This window comes from Equus quagga, chromosome 15 (assembly GCF_021613505.1).
Source record: "Equus quagga isolate Etosha38 chromosome 15, UCLA_HA_Equagga_1.0, whole genome shotgun sequence".
In the NCBI taxonomy this organism is placed as follows: domain Eukaryota; kingdom Metazoa; phylum Chordata; class Mammalia; order Perissodactyla; family Equidae; genus Equus; species Equus quagga.
Window position 1 is genome coordinate 70,495,213 of NC_060281.1, and position 15,507 is coordinate 70,510,719.

Genomic DNA, 15,507 nt, shown 5'->3' on the forward strand with positions numbered 1-15,507 from the left:
AAATGTCAGTAAGGGGCAGAAAGCAGTACACTCCTCCTGTGTCAGAGGACTGTCTTCAGGGTCGCAGGGACTTGTAAGTGGGGGACTGAGGGTGCTCACTGCCCTCTCCCTCCCTGGCCTGTCCACAGGGTCACCACCATGTGCTGCACAGCTGATAGAAACTCCAGTTAGGACGTTCTCTGCTTGTTTCAAGTAAATGATAGAATTCAGTGGCTGCCATTTTGCTCTGGGGACGTGCCCACAGGTGTTTCAAGGGCTGCCCTCCCCACCACACCAAGCCAGGTGCTGCCTCCCTCTCGAGGCTGAGGGGCACCCTTCCTCCTGTGGTCTGCCCCTCAGTTCAGCTGTGTGTCAGGGCCTGAGGCCCCAGGAGGGACTTTCCTCCCCACATCGGTGGAGCATGAGCAGCCCTGCACAAGCTCACCCATCGCTGTTGCCTCCGCGAGGGATGCGTACCCGGCACGTCAGTGATGACGCGCAGGAGACACTGCTGTGCTTTTCCGTCAGGACGAGGGAAGCTTTTCCTGAGAAATCACATTTGTTTTTTGCTTCAGACAATCTCTATCTGGTCGTTTCTCTTCCCAGTGGCCGCTAGGAAGTTTAGAGCCAGGTCTGCAGTCCAGGCATGAGGGTGCTAAGGTGAGGGTGAGGATGGCTCCTCACGAGCCCAGCCTCATCTGAGCCTCTCACCCTCCCGGCCCCAGTGCTCGTGGGAAGGTCCAGGGAGGGACAGTGCCTGACCCGAGCTAAAGTGGCAGGTGGGTGTGGCAAGACCAGACCCCGAGGCTTCTCTTCTGGGGTCTCCAGTTAAAGGTTTGCTCGTTGAGGACTTAAGTCAGGTTTCCTTGGCTCCGTTAAGTGTAGTCAACTCAGGCCAGTTTTCACTGGTTTGCAGTTGGTGGGGAGAGCCGTCTGCTCTGAAGTCTACTTTCTGAAGCTGTTTTCCCTAACAAACAAGCACCAGACGCCTGCTCCATCTCGGCACCCGTCCTGTTTGTGGAGACTACAGTCCAAGCACTGTCACACCTGCCCCCAAGCGCCTCTCACAACCACCCTGGAGGCAGGCCGCGCCGGGCGGCCCCACTGCGTCCTTCAGGAAGCCGAGGCCAGGGAGTGGACACTTGTCTGAGTCCACACGGCAGGAGCCAGCTCGGTGGGAGCGCCTAAGCTGATCTTTCTCCCCTGACTTGCACAGTCCTTTTGTTCGACAAACGCTGGTGATCTGGAGGGAGGGGGGAGGGCAGTTTCTGAGGGCACGTCGGCCGCAGCAAGCCAGTGTGGAGCCTTCCCGGGGGAGGGGATAGCAGTGTGCTCCTGGGGAAAGTGGGTGCTTGCTCGGTCTCGGGAACCTGGACACCTAAGTTCCCTAATAAAGAGAGAGAGTGTGTGTGGCCACAACCGTCAAGTCCAGAGCAGCCAGGATTCAGGGTCACTGCCAACAAGGTCATATATGTGAAATTCTCAACTGCACAAGTAGCGGTCATTCCTCCCTTTCCCAAAGTGATTTCCAGCAGGGCTAGGGGAGGGGCATCAAGAAGCACGGGGGCCTCTGGCTGGGAACCACGGTGGCCTCAGAGGGTAGACTTGGGGTGGCAGAGAAAAGCCACGACTCACCATACAGGCCTCCCAGGACCTTGAGTCACATAAACCTCCCAGAGACGAGCCGGGACGCTTCTTGGCAGAACCAGAAGCAGCACTAGCAAGGTTTTCTGTGGTCGCAAGAAGTCTGTTCCCTGCAGAGTCCAACTCAGTGGTTCCTACCCAGTGTCCTGGCCCCGGAGAAATGAACAGCCCAGACCCAGCCCCTCACTGTGGGGCAGTGATGACAACAGTCAAAGTGCGTTTTATTGCCAATCTGACTCATCAACACAAGGGAATAATAAACGCAAAGCAAAAGAGCTGGCTCCTGTGCTGTCTCCAGACCGTGGCTGCTATCGGGCAGCCTTCCCAGAGCACAGGCAAACGGCTAAGGGCCGGGTGGGGGGGTTCGTCCGACCCAGCAGCTGGTCCTGTCCTCCCAGTCAGGCCCCCCCCCCCCCCTGACTCCCCAAAGAGGGTGGGGCCCAAGGAATGCATTCTATCCTCTGACTAGGGCAGGGCTGTTGGGCAGAGCGGCGGGCCTTCCCTGAGGGCAGCCCCTTCCTGTGGAGCACAAGGAGCCCTTGATTCGGAGGCAGGCAGCTCCTGGTTTCTGGGCTTTTTCCACCTGAGCTGGAGAAGCCCAGGGCCAAGGCCCCACCTTCAGGAGGGCTAGAAATCACCGTGGGGGAGGAGGGGGCAATGGGGAGCAGGAAGAACTGGGTCACCAGGGCAGGGGCACGAAAAACACGAAACGGGAGAATCACCACAGATTTGAAGGGTAACAGAGACTCCAGGGGTGAACGCAGCACCTGCGCCGGGGCTGGGTGCGCAGCCACAGCACCTGCCTGCCTGGCGGCAGCACGGACTCTGCCCCTCCCTCTGGACAAGGGACTCATCCAGCGTTCGCCCTCCCCCTCCGCACTCTCATCGCTGGTGCCCCAGAGCGAGGTAGGGAGGAAGGGGGGATGCCCCCAGCCTGCTCTGGAACATCCTGCTTTGCCTGAGGTCGCACCGCGTCCCGTCTCCATGGAATCAGTGCCCCAAGGCCATAAACAGGTGACGTCTTACTCGCGTCCCCTACAGCTAGCACGGACTCTGTTCTTTCTGTTCATCTCTAACCTCAGACCCTGAATCCAAAAGGCAGGGGAGGCCCTGCTTCCCAGTGTGCTGAAAACAAACTCATACAGAAAAGGTCTAACTCGGAATACTGAGAATGTTCCGTGTATTTCCGTGAAGAGTTGTGGCTCAGGCCTGCTGGGTCCTGGCTGTTCTCACAGTTCCTATTGCAGATAAATAGACGCATGTCTAGGAGAACCACCCTGGTCAGCCCAGATCCCATGGGCTCAGCAAGGGCTGTGGGCCTCTGGGACACTGATCCGGGCTGTGGGGCAGGGGGCTTGGGCACCTGGTGTGGGGGCTGGTGCCATCGGCCGGCGACTGGACCCCTTGGAGGCTCCTCGGCCAAGTCAGGGAAGCCATGTGAGGCCCAGGCCTGCCCGCCAGCCTCCTTGCTGGACCCCTTGGGGGCCTAGTAGTTCACAAGTTGAGCCGGGTAGATGCCATCCTTTTTGTCGAGCTGCAGGGGTCAAAGGTGAGGGGCTCAGTGGACATGGCCAGGCCCCCATACACCCCACCTCTCCTGGCCCCTGCATTTTCCCCTTGAGCAAGGCCCTGCCACCTGCTGTGTTCCCCATGTTGTTGGTGCAGCATTTCTGCTCCTGCTGGGGCTTCTCAGTGGTCTGTGACTCTCCCATGGCCACGTGCCCCACAGACCCAGGAGCAGAGGCCAGGACAGCACTTCCCAGGCGCCCTCCCATCAACCCCCTCCCTGCCCCAGCGCTGATGCCTGGCACCTGGTGGTCCTGCCTGGGGGCCACGCTGGGCTTCTGGGCCAGGGGTGGCTTCTTGGAGGTCCCGCTGTGGGGGGCAGGGCTGGGCCGGCCAGGCTCCTCTTCGCCAGGCGTCCCCACCACCCCGGCTAGCACATAGTGCTGCTTCCGTAGCTCCCCCAGCCGCACACGCTCTGCCTCCAGCGTCTTCTCCAGCTCCAAGACTCGCACCTGCAGACCCACAACCCCACTCAGCGTGGCCCTTCTCAGAGCTCAGCCCTCAGAGACGGACAGGCCCAGAGGCCAGCCATGCACCCAAGAGAGGCACCCTACCTGGGTCTCCATCTCCTGCTTCTTCAGCTTGATGAGTGACAGGCCAGAGAAGTCCATGGTGTCTGTGGCCAGAGAGAGGGCGTAAGTGTCTGGGCACTCACTCCCAACCCAGCCACTACCAGGGCCCCACCACTTGCCTCTCTCTTCGATCTGCTCCTGGCCTGACTTGGTAGAAGCCACCACATTGGCGGCCATCTCATTGACAGTGCGGGAGCACTCCTGTAGGCGACTCAGGTGGGGGCTGTGCTTGTCAGCCTTCACCTGGGGAGCATGGGGGTGAGTCAGGGGGCCTGCTGGGCTCGCCCTCCATCCCATGGTCTCCCCTCCACGTGTGGCATATCCACCACGGCCAGGAGTTGAGTAACCCGAGGCGAGGCAAGGCAAGGCTGAGCACGGAGCCTCACCTTGGAGGCTGCCACCAGCTGGGCTGTGCTGGCTGCAATCTCGTGGGAGCAGACGATGAGCTCTTCATACTTGCCCGTGTGAAGCACCACTTTGTCAGCTGACTCCCTGGGGATGGAGCCGGGCAGGGCCTGGGTCTCTGACCTCATGGACAGCCGGCCACCCCTACGCTCCTCCCCACAACGTGAGCACCACAGACCCTGCTGCCCCCCCCACCTGGGGTGACATACACCAGCTGCGTGGCTCCCCAGCCCACCGCCTTGGAGGCAGAGATGAGGCCTTCCGTCCACCGCGAGTTCTTCGCGTAAAACTCCTGCTGTGTGGCTGCCCCCTAGTGGTGAAAGGAGGGCAGGGCGGATCAGTCAATGACATCACAGGTGGCAAGGGATCCCCACAGGGCCCTCTCCCCTCACCCCAGCCACAAGGGCGCATCCCTGGGCCGTGGGGCGATTTGGCTGTGATTTCTGGGCATGTGGTGTGCATTGGGGGGGGTCATCTCATCACTCTGTACACTTCAGGAGTCTCACGCCCAAAGGAGCCCTGTGGTCGGCTTCAGCCACAGGTTGGAGTGTTCTTGGGTCATGGCCCTTTCAGGAATCTGTCCCTCGCTGGCCCAGCTGTGTGGCCTGCTTGGCACTCGCCCAGCCAGGGACGGCCTCTCAGACCAGCAGGTGGTTCAGCTCACCCTGCCACTCTCCACAATTTCCTTCTGCAGGCTGGTGGACGTTGTCACCAGGAGCCGAATGGCCTGCCAAGACCAAGACACATATCACTCTCGGAGCAGCCCTCCCAGGTACAGAGCCTGTCCTGGTGTCTCACTCAGCCACTCACCTTCATCAGGTCTGTGCAGGAGTTGAGGATCCTGGGGGGAAGAGAGAAGGATCTGCAGTGTGGCCCCATAAACCACAGAGGGTGGGTAGCAGGGAGCCTGGCCTGGCCTCTATGTGGACAATCGCAGGGCCTGGCCACAGCAGGTGCTCAGAGGGTGGGCCTGCAGGGTGGGTCCAGCTCTGCTTGTTCCAGCCCTTCTTTCCAGAGAACGAAGCAAGCAGGAGGGCAGAACCCCGATGGATCTAGGAGGGCCGTGGAGAACCTGTCTCGTAATGTACTGGGGGGCAGAAGGGAGGCTCACCTCTCATTCACCTCCAACTTTACTCCGGAGCTGGCGTGGCGGGCCTGGTTCATCATGTCCTACGCCCAATGACAGCATTGTGAGCAGGCTGCAAGAAGGGCAGCGCGAGAAGGGGGCAGCGCGAGAGGGGGGCAGCATGAGAGGGGGCAGTGCTGGGGAAAGGGAACACTGGCACAGTACCAGCCCCTGAGAACAGCCACTGAGCTGGTGAGGAGAGGGCAGAGCTCAGGGTGGAAAAGCCAGGGCCACCTGCCTGCCCTGCCAGTTCTGACCTGCAGCGGCCATCTGTCCCTTCCACAAAGACCAAGTGCAGAGGTGGGCACAGCCCGCACTCAGCCCAGCCCCCAGGGCTCCTGCAGGAACTGAAGGACGCCTTGCACCTCAGTCCTCACCTCGATCCTCTGCACAGCGTCTTCAATGGCTGCGGATGTAGCTGCCATTTCCTTGTCCACCATGGCCCCCAGCTCCTCCTGACGCACATCCAGGCTCTTGGGCTTCAGCTCCTGGGGGAGGAGGGCATCCAGGAGTCAGACAGTGTGGGTTCGACCCCTAGCAACCCCACCGGGGGCCTGGGAGACGGGTGGGCAGCAGTGCTCTGGGGGGATGCTCTGTCCCTGCCCCATGTCCTGAAGATGCAGGCTCTGCACACGAGCCCCTGTTCAGCCATAGTGGAGAAAGGTGCAGAGAAGTCGGGGACCCAAGCCCCACCCCAGCCCATTGCCCTGGCTCCAGACCCCGGCCCACGCTCAGTGTCGTGGCTGCACACCTCACCTGGCCCAGCTGAAGGATGCCCTGCAGGGGGTTCCGCACCAGGCCGGGCTGGGCCTGCTGCAGAGCCTGCTGATCCTGCAGCTGCCTCACAAGCTCCAGGGCCCGGGCCCCGCACTCCCGGCAGGTGTCGATCAGGCCTGGGGCAAGAGAGATGTGAGGGGGCCCGTGCCCAAGGACCCTGGAAGAAGCTCCCACACACAGACCCCAGCCCAGGATCTGACGCCAGGACCTGTCTGCAGGCCCCCATCTTTCCCTGGTCCACCATGAGGACCCCATGAGACACAAGCCTGAGGCCCACTTACGGTCAGCAGGGTCAGTGGGGGCCAGGTGGGAGGTGGCACCGCCATTGACGATGGTGTCGGCAGTCAGGTGGGAGAACTGGGTCAGGGCTCCCACCAGGGCAGAGGCATCTGTGAGGGGAGGAAAACAACGGAAGCCTAACGCTGCTGCCATGGAGCAAGGCCTGGCTGACGCCTCACAACAGGCTGCCCAGCAAGCCCAAGACAGACACCTGAACCCCAGTTTGCAGACGAGGAGGGGAGGGCCTGAAGGGGAGAAGGTGCTAGGCCAAGGTCATGCAGCTGGAAAGCAGCAGGGCAGGAGCCAAATCCAGGTCTGTGTGACCCCAGGCTCATAGGGCGGGGCTCCTGGGGGCACCTGCTCAGCTTCCTGGAGAGGGGCCTGTTGTGGGAAACCCCCTGCAAGGAAGGAGGCAGCAATGGCCAATGGAACCAGCACACCACTGCTGGTGACCTCAGTCCTGTCCCAGTCCAGTCCCCCTCTGCTCTCACCTGATCTGGAGGCCAGGTACAGGGTGTGGCCCTTCTCCAGGGCACTCACAGCCTCCAGGGCCGCCTGGGCCCTGCTCACCAGGTAGTCTGCAAGCACAGGGAGCAGCGGTGAGGGGGTGCCTGGCCTGAGGCCCCCTCACCCTCCCGCCTGCTTCCCTCAGGGCGGGCGAGTGCCTGCACCAGCAGCCCTACCCGGGGAGCTGGTGCAGCGCAGGTGCAGGGGGTCATCCAGCTTGCTCACAGCGTCCTGCAGGATGCGCTCGGCCTCAGCGGCAGTGCCCCGGAGCACCGCAAACTGCTCATCCAGGAGCCTCTGCCGTAGCCCCTGCTCCTGAGACTCCTGGTGGGAGAGGGAGAAGCAAATTAGAGATCCTGCCTCAGGGACAGCCAGCCAAGCAGGAACGACCCAGGTGAGACCCTCGCTGGGGACAGGGGTCTGAGGAGAGGCCCCACTCCACCCAGTGCTTGGGCTGCTCCCTCAAGAGTGGAGTGGACAGCACAGTAATAAAAGACAACCTAATTAAAAATAGGCAAAGGATCTGAACAGACATTTCTGCAAAAATATATGAGTGGCAGTGAACATGTAAAAAGATGCTCAGCATCATTAGCCATTAGAGAAATGCAAATCAGAACCACAGTGAGCCACCACTTCACATCTACTAGGACGGCTAAAATAAAAAAGAGATGGTAACAAGCGTTAGCAAGGATGTAGGGAAACTGGCACCCTCATACATTCCTCGTAAGACTGCAAAATGGCACAGCCACTTTGGAAAACACTTTGGCAGTTCCTCAAAAGTTAAACACAGAATTACCATATGATCCAGCAATTTCACTCATAGGTATATATCCAAGAGAAATGCAAACACACGTTCACACAAAATCTTGTACGCACATGTTCAAGCAGCAGCATTCACAATAACCAAAAAGTGGAAACCACCCAAACCTCCATCAACTGAAGAATGGATTAACAAAATGTGGTCTATCCATACAACGGAATATTACTGGGCCATGCAAAGGAAGGAAGTACTGACACATGGATGAACCTTGGGAACATGTAGAGTGAAAGGAGCCAGTCATATTGTGTGATTCCATTTACATGAAATGTCCAGAATAGGTAAATCCAGAGAGACAGGAAGGAGATTAGTGGTTGCCAGGGGCTGGTGGTGGGGACTGTGAAGGGAGAATGGGGACTAACTGCTCATTGGATAAGGGGTTCTTTCTGGAGTGGTGAAAATGTTCTGGAAGTACAAGGTGGATGCTTGTACAGTCCTGTGCACATATTAAGAACCACTGATTTGTACCCTCTAAACGAGTCAGCTGTGTGGTATGTGAATTCTATCTCAATCTAGCTGTTATACAGGGTGGGGGGACCGCTACCTTGTCCGCCAGCCGCCCCTGCAGCTCGCCCCTCTCCTGGGAGTTTCGCTGTTGCTCCTGGCTCAGCGCCTCCTCCTTCTCCCGCACCAGGTTCTGGGCTGCCAGCAGGTCAGCCTCCCGCTGCCGCATGGCGCTGCTCAGCGTGTCCTTCTCTGCACTCAGCGTGTCCAGCCTCGAGCTCAGCTCTGACCCGCTCTGTTAACACCTGGCATGTGAGCAAGGCTTCCAGGGGCCCTGCCCACCCCCGCATCCCCCCCGCAAATTGACAGACAATTCCTTAGGGCCATGTCTTCACTATCCCCTGCTCTCAGGCTGAGAGGTTCCTGAGGGCCAGGGCCAGGTCCTGTTTCCTGTGTATCCCCCCTAGGGCTGGGTCAGAGCAACACCCCAGGACTGCCAAGGGCCCCTCTGAGCCAACCTAGTGGCATCTAGGCATGGCCCAGTTCACAGGAAAGAGGTCCCTAATTTCTATCCCATCCGATCCTGGGAGGCCACGCTGCCCAGCAGCCACCACACCTGCTCTGTGCGGCTCAGGGCCTCCTGCACGTGCACCAGCTCCCCAGCCTTGGCCTCCAGCTCCCTCTTGAGCTTCTCTAGCTGGTCACTCTGCTCCTCCAGCTGGAACAGGACAGTGTGTCACGGAGGCAGTAGGGCTGCCAGGGACTCCAGAGCGGGGCTGCTGAGACTGACGAGGTTGGGGCCCTGTGCACACAGGGGACGCACCTTCATCTCGGACTCCCGTTTCACCTGCTCCATCTGGAAGGCCAACTGCTCCTTCACTCGCGCCACCTCCTCCTGGCTCTGCTGTGTCACTGTCAGCTGCTTGGCTGTGTCTGCGTTCTGCACAGGCGGGGGATAGGCTCATGCTCTGCCACCACTGGGGACTCCCCTCCTCCGGGCCAGCTCTGCCTCCACAGGGCTGGCCTGGAGCCTACCTTCCTGAGCAGCTCGGCGTGCGTGTTGATGAGCTCGCTGTGCTTTTCCTTCAGCTTGTTGTAGCGCGCCTCCGTAGCGCTGGCCTTCTCTGCAGGTGAGAGGCCAAGCCGTGATCCCCAAACATGGCAGAGACCCCCAGCAGCCCGGCGCCCACACCTCGGGACGCGGCGCTCACGTGGGGACACGCCCGCCCCGGCCGGGCCCACGCACTCTCAGCCTCCTCGCGCAGGCCCTGGTTCCGCTCGCCCTCCAGCTGGGCGGCCCTCAGCTGGGCCAGCTCATGGCGGAGCTGCTCGTTGTCCACCAGAGCCTTTTGCTTCTGCTTCCGCTGCTCCTCCAGCTCAGCCTCCAGCGTGTTCACCTGGCCCTTCAGCTGCGAGATGTACCGCTGAGCCTGCAGCGGCAGGACGGGTGTGGGGGTGGGCGTGGGGGCCCTGCTTGGCCTGGCTGGTGGTGGGGGCAGCCCCACAGCCCCAGGCCCGACCTCCGCCCATGCCCCTCACCTCCAGCTTGATCTTGTCCAGCTCGGCACGGAGCGTCTCTACCTCTCTTTTCAAAGTCTCGATCTGGAGGTCCCTGAGGAGAGGTCAGGAGGGCAGTTTTCTGAGACCCACACAGTCCTGGTGTTCAAGTTCAGTCAACCAGGAAAATCAGAAGACCCGGGCACGGGAACTGGTGTTCTCATCAGCGGCCCCTCGGGATTTGGGTATCTCAAGTTGTGTCCCCAACCTGTGCGCTTTCCTGACCACAGCTCTGTGAAGCCATTTCCAGCCCCCGCAATAGCAGTCAGCTCCCCAGGCCCTCACCTGTCATCCTTCACTGAGCCATTGGGGGGTCCAAATGTCTGCTCAAAGAGGTCAGCCACCACCTGCCATAGCAAAGCATGGTGACCCCTACCCTGACTCCCCTGGGCCCTCCAGGCCAGGAGCAGGAGGGAGCAGAGGGAGGGAGCCAGACCCCTCCCCGACACCCCACGTGGGAATGGGGGCAGCTCACCACTGGCTCCCCGGCCGGGGGCCCTGTGCTGATCTCGATGAGGGTCTCGGGCTCCTCGTCCTCGGGGGCCTCCTCAGGGATCACCACCACAGGCTTGATGTGCTCGGCCAGTGCCGAGGCCCGCAGGAAGTTGGGAGGTCCCTACAGGGGCAGCGGGTGGGAGCTGCTCAGCGTCCCCTCCCCTACAGGCAGCCCTCCTTCCACCATCCCCAGAGCCCACGTGGGGTCCCTGCTGGGCGCCCGGAATCCTCAAAGCGCCCAGAGCCCAGGGCAGGAACAAGGGCTGCAGCTCGGCCGGCGGCAGGCACCTCGGGCAGCCGGGGGATCTGGATGAGCCGCTTGAAGTAGAGCATGTCCGAGGCTCTGCGGAAGAAGTTTCTGAGGCTGCAGGGGATGGACAGGGGGAGGTCACTGAGGAGCCGGGCTCCGGCTGGGCAGCCCCAGCACACGTGGCTGGGAGCCACGGAGTGTCTTCCCGGCCGGGCCTCAGCGCTGCCCAGGCTGGTACCTGTGAAACTGCTCGTGGAACCGGTCCCTGTGGCCTTGCAGGGTGTCTGCCGGGAGACCTGCGGGCGGTACAGGTTTAACGGACTTCCTCTCTGCTCACTGCTCTGTGGCTTAGGAAGACTGCACATTCACTCCCTTCCTCTCCCCTCCCTGTTCTTCCACGTTCTAGAAACCATCATAGATCAGAGAGATCACCATCATCCACCACTGGGTCCCTCCCACCCGTGGGGAGAAGGGTGGGATGAGACCCGAGTTGAGGGGTTAGCTCTCGACTTTCCAAGTGAGGGGAGAAAAGGAAATGGTGAGTAGGAAGGACATCCCGCAACCACTGCAAACCAAGCGCATGCCTGGCCCTGGGGCGCCCCATGAAGTCACTTTCAGACCTGCATCTGCCCTGGGCGAATGTCTGAATAGCTCACAAACCCTAGGCCAGCAGTTCTCTAAGTGGGTCTGGGGACAAGACCCTTTCAGAGGGTCCAGCGGGTCCACACAGACGGAGCAGGGAAGCAGGTGAGAGGCCGGCTGCCCGCTCATTCAAGAGAGCCAGAGACACGTAAAACTAGGCCACTCTTCTCACTAAGTCTTTTTTCGTTTTGGAAAATAGTGATTTTTCATAACAAGTATGTTATTTGTGTTAATGGATAATGAGCTTATTATTGGCTACTTTTAACTAATTTCTTGATTTTCATTTCTGATAACAGTACATGCTGATCAACATAAGCTACATAAACACAGCCCTTTGGGGCTTCAGCTGAGCCTTGGGGGCCCGCGGCTGGCAGCAGGAGGGCTGGGGGACTCACAGGAGTGCAGCTTGAACAGGAGCTTGACCGTGTAGTGGTAGAGGTGGCTGCAGTCCTGGATGACCTGGATGAGGGGGGCCAGGCGGCACTGGCCTGAGGACATCTGAGACACAGCGATGGCTGTGTTGAGCTGCCGAAAAACTGCACAAAAGAGAGGCGGGAGAAGGAGCATGAGTGCGGGACCCCACAGGTACCAGCGTTGGTGACAGCCATGATGCGAATGGCACCATCACAGCAACCCTGGGAGGTGGGTCTGAAGATGGGGCAGCTTTACTACTGGGTAGTAACAGGCTTTACTGCTCCCAGCTGGGCAGTGGGACTCTATCCTGGGTCCCCCAACATGCTCCAACTGCTAGAATGGGAACCCATGTGCTGTGGCTGCCCCAGACGGAGGTCCAGTGCTCCTGTGAACTAGGTGACAGCGAGGTCAGGGCAAATGAAATCCAGCTCACCTCGGCCAGGGTTTCCAGACCCTCCACGTGGTGGGCCCCAGACAAGGGTGACTTAGACAGTCCTGTACCTGTGGGCCTCAAGCTCACTCTCCATCTTAGGGAGCCTAAGGCTGGGGAGCCCAAATGCCTCCTTTATAGACATGGGGACAGGCCCTGGCTTGGTCAGTCACACCACAGCAGGGTCAGGACTCAGCTTTGCAAATCCCAAAGGACCCTAAGACCCTACTTGCACCTGGGGTCAATCTCCCTGCCCCTGACAATCAAGCCTTTCATCAGACTGACCGAGCAGGGGGGACAGGGACAAACATGAGGCTGCCTCCCCGGGTGGCCTCTTCTCTGGGGCAGAGAGAGAAATGACCATGAACAGGCAGCACGCCAGGGTAGGGGAGCCTCCAGGGCACCCACACGGGACAGACACCAGCACACAGTTCCAGAACAGTGGGCTCCAAGCCCTGGGGTCCTACTCTTACCTGGCCTGGGGTGGGACCATTTGCAAACCTCCACGGTGACATGAGAATCCCCAGGAAGGAAGGGACAAGAAGGAAAGAGCTAAGTGCTGTCCCTCATCTTTTAAAAAATTACTCTTTAGCTAAATGTTAAGTACATTTTCCTTATAAAAAATTAAATCACAGAGTACTGCTGAGTTTTAAACACGTGGGTAAATATTGTTCTGCAATGGGCTTTATTTCGCTCTGCAGAACGTTTTCTAGCTCTTCCCCTGTCAGAGCAGATACAGATGCATCTCTCTCCACTTCCTACCCCAAGCGCACAGTGTGCTGCAGCCATTTCTCCACTAGGGGGCACTGATGGTGTTTCCCTTTTTTTGGCTGTTAAAACCCAGCGGTGGGAAACCCCCTGCACCGTTTCTCCAGGGAGATGCTGGCACGTGGGACAACCTGTGTGCCCCTTCTCTGTGCTTCAGCGAGACGTCAGTGTTCCCAGGAGTGGGGTGCCCGCCTGTGGTTTTCTCCACCCTCCCTCCTGGGGACCACTGCCTCCCCACACTCGGCCCAGTCGTCCCCAGGCTGAGAGCAGCACGGGGTGGGGACAGTAGTACTTGGCTCCGCCTGGCACGTCTCTGCGAGGACACAGAACCCACAGCCATGGCCCTGGACACCTGCCCTTGGCTCCCCAGGCCGGGTCCTGGGCAGGCCTTCCAGGGCACAGAGAGTTTAGGTCTGAGCTGCCCGCTGGACTCGCCCAGCCTGGGAGGCCAGACCCGGGAACACCAGGAAGCTGCCCAGACCCACCTTTCCAACTCCTGATTTTCCCTTAAAAGGCATTTACTTCTCGCCGTCTTGTGGAGAGCGCTGAGTCACCCACAAGTTGTTCTGAAGCTGCCACCCAAAATAATCACCTCTGTGGCCCCAGGAGGGGGAGCCCTCTGAGATTTCCTGTCCAACGGCTGCTAGTTCCCAGTTGGGAAGTCCAACATGACTCAGAGGCCTTTTACAGCAGAAAATGGGCAAGAGGACCCAAACCAGCTCAGGTCAGGGCCCTGAAGAGGCGGCTCCCAGCGGCCCCTGCCCTGCACTCTCCCTGCCTTGGGGCCAACAGAGTGGGTTCAGTCAGTGGAAGGCCCGGCAAGACCATGTCCTGCACACACCACCGGGGCCTGGCATCCTGCAGGGGTAGGCAGGCGTCTCGCCCGTGCTTTGGGGGCACCTGGAGGCCATGTTTCCTATTCCTGGCAGGGACATGGACTCCCAGGGGGTGGACATTCAAGACTGGGAAGTCAGTATGGCTAACAGCCACCCCAACCCTGGGTCCTGAGGAATTGCACTCAGGACCTGGATCTGCTCGTTCGGCTCACCTGATTCAGAAAGCTTCAGCTCACAGTCCATGTAATCGAACATCTCCACGGTGAGCTGGAAGCTACAGGGGAAAGGAGGAGGGGAGTGATGAGAGGCAGGGGTGGGGGGCACGCCCCTGCAAGACTCCCCCACTCTCCGAGGCAGGAGGAGGGAGCACAGTTCATCAGAACGCCCTTGCACAGGACAACAATCCTTCAGCCAAAAATGCCTGACTCCAAAGAACCCCATCCCTTTAACTCTGGCCTCATCTCCTGGGAACATGACTTTCAGCCCCCGAGAGTCACAGACAGCACCAGCCCCACGTGAGCACCTGGGTGTGGAAGACTTTAGGAACAAACAGGGAGACTGAGGGAGGAGAAGGGAGCCTGGGCCAGGCCACTCCACCATCCTGAGGGACTCACATATTGTTGACGTCCGTCCCAGCTGCCTTTTCCAACACCTCGTCTGTCACCTCCAGGCCCGCAGGAAACTGGGGGTGCTGCAGAGAGGACACCCCCACTCAAGTGCAGCCCATGTTGGCCCTGGCCCAGAACTGGTTCTAGCTTTTGAGGGAGGGGAAGAGGCCAGAGACGCCCCCAGCCTGTGAAGCCACCAACTGCCCTGGGTGCTGGCTGAGGAGGGGCTGGGAGGGACCAGAGAGGCTGCTGGGAGCCTAGGGCAAGGCTGAGACCACCCCCAACATCCCAGGGAAAGGCCTCGAGGTGTTGTGACTCTCCTGACGCCTTGGCATCCCTTGTTCTCCTTGAGCCAAGGTTGGGACAGAACAGATCCTGTGCTCCTCTCTGTCCTACAGCATGACAGAGGGAAGAGCCCAGGGTCCCTGCAGCCCCACGGCTCTCCCGGGGAAACTACCTTGAGGTGGAAGGAGATTTTGGTCAGCAAGAGTTTGGTGTAAACGTTCACCAGTTGTCCATATCGGTCATGCAGATGCCCCTGTGGAGGAGGAGCCCAGGGTAAGGCGGCTGCCCGTGAACACGCCCAGCTATCCTACAGGACCCGGGCACGCTCAGGGCAGACAAGGAAGCCGAGGCGGGAAGATGCGAGGCCACAAGCTGAACCTCATTCCTTCACCCACCCACTCAGTCACTTCTTCACCAACAAATATTGCTCAACTCGCCAGAGGCGGCTACCTCTTCATTCCTAAGGGCCCCCTCCAATCTCCCTCCTAGTCTATAGCTCTTTTTCAACCTTCCTCCTTGTCATTCTTGCCAAGGAAACTCTTGTGACAAGAGCACTTTGTCCAGGGCAACAGGCCAACTCTGATTGGGATACTTTATTAAAATGCTGGTGGCAGCCAGGGAGGCACATTCCAACAGGCGTGTGTACACATCCTCCCAGCTGCCTCCTCTGTCATCTCCAAACACCACGTCTCCTGTGGCCATGCCAGCTGGGCCTGCATCTGCAAATGGCACCACGGCACTGTTTTCCTCACTTCAAAGGGCATGCGAAAAACACAGCAGTTCTGGGTCATGCGCCGCCTTCTGCAGGCCAGGTCAGTTCCCAGAGGCCGCCCTGTTCCTGCCCGGCCAGTCGGCCCCAGCAGTTTTAGCAGACAAATAAGGCCTGAGGCCCTCTTTCCACCTAGAGGATGCCTCCAATTCCTGAGGGTCTGGGAGGGGCTCTAGAACACAGGCTCTGGGGTTCCACCTTTACTGTGGGTAAGAATCTTCTGGGGAGCCCTCTGAAAATGCAGACTTCCAATCCCGAGATTCTAAAGCAGCTGGTCTGAGGGGCCCAGGAGTCTGCAGCCTTCACCTGGGCTCTAAGCACCACTGTGAGATGCCTG

General features: G+C 59.6%; 1 protein-coding gene across 3 annotated transcripts in view; it reads right to left on the reverse strand.

Moving 5' to 3' along the window:
- Window positions 1-1,823: 1,823 nt before the first annotated feature.
- Window positions 1,824-15,507, reverse strand: part of HIP1R (huntingtin interacting protein 1 related) — a 29,059-nt gene continuing 15,375 nt past the window's right edge. The window contains exons 5-33 of one of the 3 annotated variants that reach the window (XR_006885356.1): window positions 14,574-14,654; window positions 14,123-14,199; window positions 13,721-13,782; window positions 11,456-11,596; window positions 10,657-10,714; window positions 10,457-10,532; window positions 10,149-10,289; window positions 9,959-10,020; window positions 9,656-9,728; window positions 9,363-9,546; window positions 9,152-9,240; window positions 8,940-9,056; window positions 8,733-8,834; window positions 8,217-8,411; window positions 7,032-7,179; window positions 6,840-6,926; window positions 6,351-6,458; window positions 6,049-6,185; window positions 5,670-5,780; window positions 5,278-5,336; window positions 4,977-5,007; window positions 4,831-4,893; window positions 4,376-4,476; window positions 4,148-4,253; window positions 3,881-4,004; window positions 3,744-3,805; window positions 3,435-3,641; window positions 2,987-3,157; window positions 1,824-2,861 (exon numbers count right to left, since the gene is read on the reverse strand). Coding sequence is in view for 2 of the 3 variants with exons in the window: in XM_046640476.1 (XP_046496432.1) it covers window positions 3,110-3,157; window positions 3,435-3,641; window positions 3,744-3,805; window positions 3,881-4,004; window positions 4,148-4,253; window positions 4,376-4,476; window positions 4,831-4,893; window positions 4,977-5,007; window positions 5,278-5,336; window positions 5,670-5,780; window positions 6,049-6,185; window positions 6,351-6,458; window positions 6,840-6,926; window positions 7,032-7,179; window positions 8,217-8,411; window positions 8,733-8,834; window positions 8,940-9,056; window positions 9,152-9,240; window positions 9,363-9,546; window positions 9,656-9,728; window positions 9,959-10,020; window positions 10,149-10,289; window positions 10,457-10,532; window positions 10,657-10,714; window positions 11,456-11,596; window positions 13,721-13,782; window positions 14,123-14,199; window positions 14,574-14,654 (2,850 nt within the window). In the remaining variant the exon portion in view is untranslated. Of the gene's footprint in view, window positions 3,158-3,434; window positions 3,642-3,743; window positions 3,806-3,880; window positions 4,005-4,147; window positions 4,254-4,361; window positions 4,477-4,830; window positions 4,894-4,976; window positions 5,008-5,277; window positions 5,337-5,669; window positions 5,781-6,048; window positions 6,186-6,350; window positions 6,459-6,839; window positions 6,927-7,031; window positions 7,180-8,216; window positions 8,412-8,732; window positions 8,835-8,939; window positions 9,057-9,151; window positions 9,241-9,362; window positions 9,547-9,655; window positions 9,729-9,958; window positions 10,021-10,148; window positions 10,290-10,456; window positions 10,533-10,656; window positions 10,715-11,455; window positions 11,597-13,720; window positions 13,783-14,122; window positions 14,200-14,573; window positions 14,655-15,507 lie in introns of those variants that run through there. The other 2 variants (XM_046640476.1, XM_046640477.1) reach the window with 2 other exon arrangements.